Source organism: Juglans microcarpa x Juglans regia, chromosome 5S (assembly GCF_004785595.1).
Source record: "Juglans microcarpa x Juglans regia isolate MS1-56 chromosome 5S, Jm3101_v1.0, whole genome shotgun sequence".
NCBI classification, from domain to species: domain Eukaryota; kingdom Viridiplantae; phylum Streptophyta; class Magnoliopsida; order Fagales; family Juglandaceae; genus Juglans; species Juglans microcarpa x Juglans regia.
In genome coordinates, this window is record NC_054603.1 from 13,661,995 (window position 1) to 13,668,235 (window position 6,241).

A 6,241-nucleotide genomic window follows, 5' to 3' on the forward strand; every position below is an offset into this window, starting at 1 on the left:
TGGCTAGCTTTCCAGTGTGGTTTAAATATATGCAGATGATAATCATATTTCAACAACCCTTGCAAGAAAATTTAATTTTTTTTTCTTTTATTGAAACTGCCAATTGGACATGATCAGAGAATTGAATGGTATCATGACAGACAGTCAACAATGGATGGCCAGTCGTTACGTTCTTTTCTTCCAAGAATTAAGGGTTGTTGAAATGAAAAATGCTACGTACAACCGGCCTACAACTTTTGTGTAACAGGATGAAAAATTGGGTCCCACCACTTTATCCCTTTCCTCCCTCTTTCTCTCCCATTCCTTTTTCCGTCTATCCATGAAAAAGTTAAAAACTCCATCAGAACAATTGTCGCTCCTTCGTCTGCAGTCTATGCTCCTCTTGAAGCTTCTTTCTCTTTCTTTTTTTTTTTTCAAATTATTGTCGCTATAATCTTCAAACCATCAACCAAACAAGGGCAAAAAATAAAAGAGGGAATCATCTTTCCATTGTAAGGATACCAAACGAATCTGAACATACATCCATTAGAACAAACTAAGAACTAAGATTAAAGACGTAAAAATTTACTCATATCTACTATGAGAACATGACAATGCTGCTAAGGTGTTTTTCTGAAAAAAAGTTGAACCCACAAAATCATGGATCTTTGTTCTTCCTTATGTGTTGACTACTTTACATCATCCTTTTTGTGGGCCCGCAGTCCCAAATGACCTAATTTAACCAGACCCAACGATGATGTTGTTGATGGGGATGAAGATCAGCTTCACAAAGAACCCAACGAACCCCATCACCACAAACCCAGTCGCAGTACGGAACGCAACCTTTGTAAACTCTTTGCGGTCGGGCTTGTGGCAATGCTTAACGAGGCGGACGCTATCCTTAGAGAATTCTCTGAGGGGGTCGAAGACTGAGTCTATAGCATCCATTTTCTTTTCCTGGGTTGGATAAGAAACTAATCTGGAGGAGGACGAAGGAGGAAGAGTTTACTTTTCTTTCTCTTTCTAGACTCAGTCGTCACAACTATTGTGCATTTTTTATGGAGGATAATGAGTGAAATCTGAGAGGGAGAATGACAGGAAGAAGAGGTAGGAAAAAATTGGGGAGGAGAGGGGGGTGGACGAAATGAAGAGAGAATGGGAGATGCTGAAAAAATAAAGTTTTTTATTCACCCGATTACACGGCGGTTGTCCCAGCTGGTTGCAAGTAGAACTTTTATTTTTCTGTTTTCCCTTTTCCTGAGTTTTTTTAAAAACAGTAAAGCCACAACAAGCGCTAAATAAATAAATAAAGACTCCAAATAACGCAATTCCCACAGCTGCCATTGACTTGGTCATAATTATCTTGAATTAATAAATGATTTTTTTGTGCCCCGCTTGGGCTTGATCGTGTATTTAAACCCCTGCCCTCTAGATCAGCTGATCATTTCATACAAACTGGAACTTATTATAATCCCTGAGGTTGGATTGATTTCCTAAAGCTCTTTTTTGATCCACACTACTCAGGTATATATTTGTGATCTGTCTCATAATTAATATAGTTTTTTTTTAATTTTATTTTTTATCCTTTTTATAGTGTTTCCACCATTAGTATTTGCCTGAGTCTATATATATATGTTCTCTCGAGAGATCTACATATATATTTAGTATAAAAATATTTAATTTAGTCATTTTTCATGTCAATTTAATATGAAATTACTAAAACAGTACTTCACGGAATTAATGTGGATCAGAAGATCTTCTTCCATGAAATTTAGGGTCGAGATAGGAAAAGATGGAAACTTGCTTATGAGTGCAGTTTTCTCACATGGCTGCGATTGAGATGAAGAATCGACAGCACAGATCCACTGAACTACTGGTGTCGTTAGTCCTAATTGCTGTGTTGAGCCGTTGTGTGGGACTAATTGGCTAGCCTTGTTTATACTGCATGGCAGGGAAAATATATACTAATGTCTGAGTGGAAAAGCTGGAAGGGTTCTCTACAACGGAAAATTTATATATATTCCCGTGCGTACCACCGTGAAGAAAGGTAAGGGGCACCGGGAAACGAATGATGATGATCCAGGCGAGAAGCTGGCAAAATACAAAATGCAATGATCTAGACATTAGGATGAATGACGTACGAATTCCATGCATCTACTTTATATATAGATCGAGATATATATATATATATATATATATGAATGCATGACTAGATTATTCTTAATTATATACCTACATACAGACCAGAACATATATAGGAGAAATCACTAAGTATTAGTTATCATGCATTATTAATAATTAGGGATTAAACAAAATAATCCCACAAATTGATGTGGATCAAGTTATTTTTATTGTAAAGTAGATTTAACGAATCGCATGAATCCAAGTCAGTTTCAAAAATTACTTTTGTATAATATTAATCTCTGTACGTAGCACTATTCTAATAATTAATATTCCTGAGTTAGTACTTGTGCCTGCAACTCTTGTTGTATGTTGAGCGGTTGTGCGCAAAGACTAACTATTATAAGTCTTATTTATCCCGGCAGGCAGCTGCAGGAGCTCTTACGCGAAGTTCAGCTGAACACGGCAAAATGTTTCCCCCGAATAATGTTTCTACCATCAAGGACTCAACTCAAGTACCCAAGAAAAGTACTATAAAAAAAAACATCTACCCTTGCTTCAAGAGTACTCAGTACTAGCTAGCTAGCTACTTCTTCTAAGCGATGATGATCTATGCGCGGGCGTCGACTGGTGGGAACAATGAGGCTGTTGATGCATGCATGGGACCAATTAATTTATAAGGAAGCGGCCAATAATGTCAATAATAAATAAATAAAATTATTTTGTAAGCATAGTACTAAACATACTATTGATTTAAAAGCCTGTCGCACTAATTAATAAACTACTAAACGATGCTTTAATTAGCCCGTAAGTGATTAATTGCATTGCCTTGATAATTTATGCCTTTTAAATTATGAAAATATATGCCAGCTTCATCTCCTAAAACCTCGGTTTCCGCGACGTACGTCTCCCTTTTAACTTTTTTTTTTTTTTTCTTAATTAGTGCCCCCTGGCTCCTTTTGCTCCGGCCTTTGGAGATTACATAAGATTCTTATCCACAGCCTTCGACACACAACCAGCCAACACGTGCCAGTGATGTCTGGGACTGCCACGTGCCGCTTCATCAAATTTATTCCACGAGCTGTCCACAATTAAAATTGGTGAAAAAAGATTTTTTTTTCCATGAATTGAGACCTTTTGCCACCACAATCACGAAAAAAACAGGTATTTGTTGCAGTAATCTAAACCTATTTTCACAGGATTAATTTTGTAGTTCCAACACATTTTAGATGCTCATTGACATGTTTTCCAGTTTTAGAAGTTGAAATCGTATCACTACAAGAGATTATAGTGGTTTTTCCCGCGAGTGATTTCGTCTCAATAAGGACATTTTTGTGACAGAATAAAGTTTGAGTTTTGCTATGTACAAGAAAGTTTGCATACCAATCTACGTATTAATATTATTGCCTTCATATTTTAAATTTAAATTAGCATTATTTTCAATAAAATTTATTTTCTAACCAATCATATTGAATGAGTGTGCGTATTAGTGCACAAAATTGCTTACAATTAAATTTTTTCATAAAGCTTTATCTACCACATATTGTCGTAGCTAACTCCTCAGAATTACGTCGCAGCATAAAGTGGTTAAAGCTACGAGCATGTATTTCGTCGCAATAAAATTGACCGACCGTATTTGATTGTGACAAATATATAATTTTCGTCGGAAAAGATTATCCCATTGTACATTTTCTTACACGGAAAAGGTTTTTCGTAACTAAATTATATGGCGGGAAATACTTATATCTGACACAAAAAATTCATTAGAAATACCAATTTATTTTGTGCCAATTTACCTTTTTTGACAAACATTTTTCGTGGATAAAGTTGTCCTGCAACTAATTCACATGAATTTCAAGTACTTACTGCATATATATTCCGCTGGAAATAAGTTATTACAAGAAATGTACTTGTCAAAAAAAGTCATTTGTTATACTCATTAATTGGCAGAATTTTCAGTTTGCCATGTACTTACTTGGTTAGTAAAAGGTTTTTTTCCTACATGCAAACAAGGTCGGGAAAAAGTATTTCTTGGAACATCCAATTTTGTCCTTAATAGTTATTATCCGTGTACAAATACTATTACTAAAAAAAGTATTTCTTGCAAGCTAATTAATGAATAATATTAATTTTTTTGTCATGAGTATTTTAGGTCAGGAGTTTTTTAGTAATGTTTTTTCCCTTTACTTTATTGTCGTTAATTGGGTAAAATGCTTCGCTTAGCATTAACCAATTTGAGCACTAATTATTCGAAGTATTACTTGAATTCAAATGCTCAATTAATCATAATCATTATTTCACTTTAGAGACCTATACGGCAAATAGTGAAAAATATTTCTACAATGATTGAACAACTTCCTCATTTTTGCCTAAGTCCCAACCAAGAATTAATCAACCAACATACATATATATATATATTGATATTAATGGTGTCATTATAGTCACCAAGATATATATAGTACTTACATAAGGTTCATGTACTACTAAGTAGAGCATTTACATGGACAACAAGAGTTCCATTGATTACATCAATACATCAAGAGTTACCAAATACATATAATTTATTCAAATTTGAAACATCTTCCTGGATGGAACATTCTTCTTATAAAAGCCAATGTTTTGAATACCGTTTCGGTTGAGGCATTGAAACCAGATATTTCAGTACCGGTACCAGTATCGTTTCGGAATAGTCTATATATGAATAAATATAAATTATATTTCAAAATAATAGTCTATATATGAATAAATTATAAATAGTTTGGTCTAAATTGAGGGTTCAAAAAATGAGCTTGCAGTTTGAAAAAATGAAAAAAAAAAAAAACGTAAAGGTCAAAATCTATGTATCGATTGAAATCTGAAATATCTGCCGGTACGGGTCGAAACGGATGAAATTCTAACTGGTATGAAACTATATCCTTCTTTGTACTGGCAGGGTGGCTGGTAGTCGGTACAAAACGAAATTCAAAACTTTGATAAAAGCAAGCATGCATGGAGACTTGGTCCATAACTAACCATGTATAGTTAGAGAACTCTTGATTCACCAATTGTAACTAGACAGATGATCACTATTATAAAATAACTGAGCTACAAAATTGGAAACAAAAATGACAAAGATTAGTGTATGTTCATCTACTGCAACCTATACCAAACTATAATCATATAATAGTTAAGGCTATCAACTTATACCAGGAAATTCCAAACTTGAAAATAATCATCTACTGCAACACACCTTGTATTTAACTACAAATGTAAAATAGGAATTGTTTCATGTCTAAAATAATGCATACACTTCTGCTTTTATGCGTATGTACATTACACCTACATAGGACAATACCTGTAGGTTTGGCTGAGTTTTCCTTTAGAGCATATTGCAACCGATTAGATTGGCCCCATGCAGTTATGTTATTTTCAAGAATAGAAAAAAGAGTATATCAATTACAAAAACACTTTTATAAAACAAACCCAGCCATTTAACAAAACTGTCCCTTGAGTATAAATATTACTACCTTTATGTTACTTAAAATCCACCCATAACTTGCATTGACACCAAACTAAGTAATAAATATCTCATGGCTGAGACTTAAATGAATATGCTCTCGAACATATAATAATCTGGGAACACAAAGTGTTTCTTAATAGTAAACACAGATTACAATATTATTGATAACAAACATATATATATATATATATATATATATATATATATTTATAGGCTTTGTAAGTCTATGCTTTTCTGTCCCAATTTGCTAATATATTATAAGTCACACATAAGGAAATATACAATAAGTTCAGAGTTAGGGAAAAAAATATGGAATACCTATACATAAGGATAAGCTTGTCTTCCTCCCACTTGCATCTTAAGTTATCAAAAGTTTAGCCTCAACCTTTACAATTCTACTATACACACCGTGATAGCCTTAACTAGTCTCAAATTATATTGGCTATTTTCCAAAACAATCCAAGCCCCCACATCATCATGATTAACTAATTTGCTCAACAAAAGAATGCATACAACCACTTAAAGGAAGGATTTTACTTGAACTTTTCAAAAAAGTGGTCTCAAAATTTCAAAAAACTAGTACCCCAATATTTTTTAAGATGCCTATGCATCTCCCAGCTTAGTCTCACTACGACACTGACT

At 33.9% G+C, this 6,241-nt stretch overlaps 1 protein-coding gene across 1 annotated transcript; it reads right to left on the reverse strand.

The window, feature by feature from the left end:
- Window positions 1–470: 470 nt before the first annotated feature.
- LOC121267516 (protein transport protein Sec61 subunit gamma-like) lies at window positions 471–972 on the reverse strand. Its single transcript, XM_041171403.1, has one exon. The coding sequence runs from the start codon at window positions 925–927 to the stop codon at window positions 718–720; it is 210 nt and encodes a 69-aa protein (XP_041027337.1). The 5' UTR covers window positions 928–972; the 3' UTR covers window positions 471–717.
- Window positions 973–6,241: the final 5,269 nt, after the last annotated feature.

Bases quoted from the DNA above. Each gene is read 5' to 3' on its own strand.
- LOC121267516 (XM_041171403.1), bottom strand. From the start codon at position 927: ATGGATGCTATAGACTCAGTCTTCGACCCCCTCAGAGAATTCTCTAAG.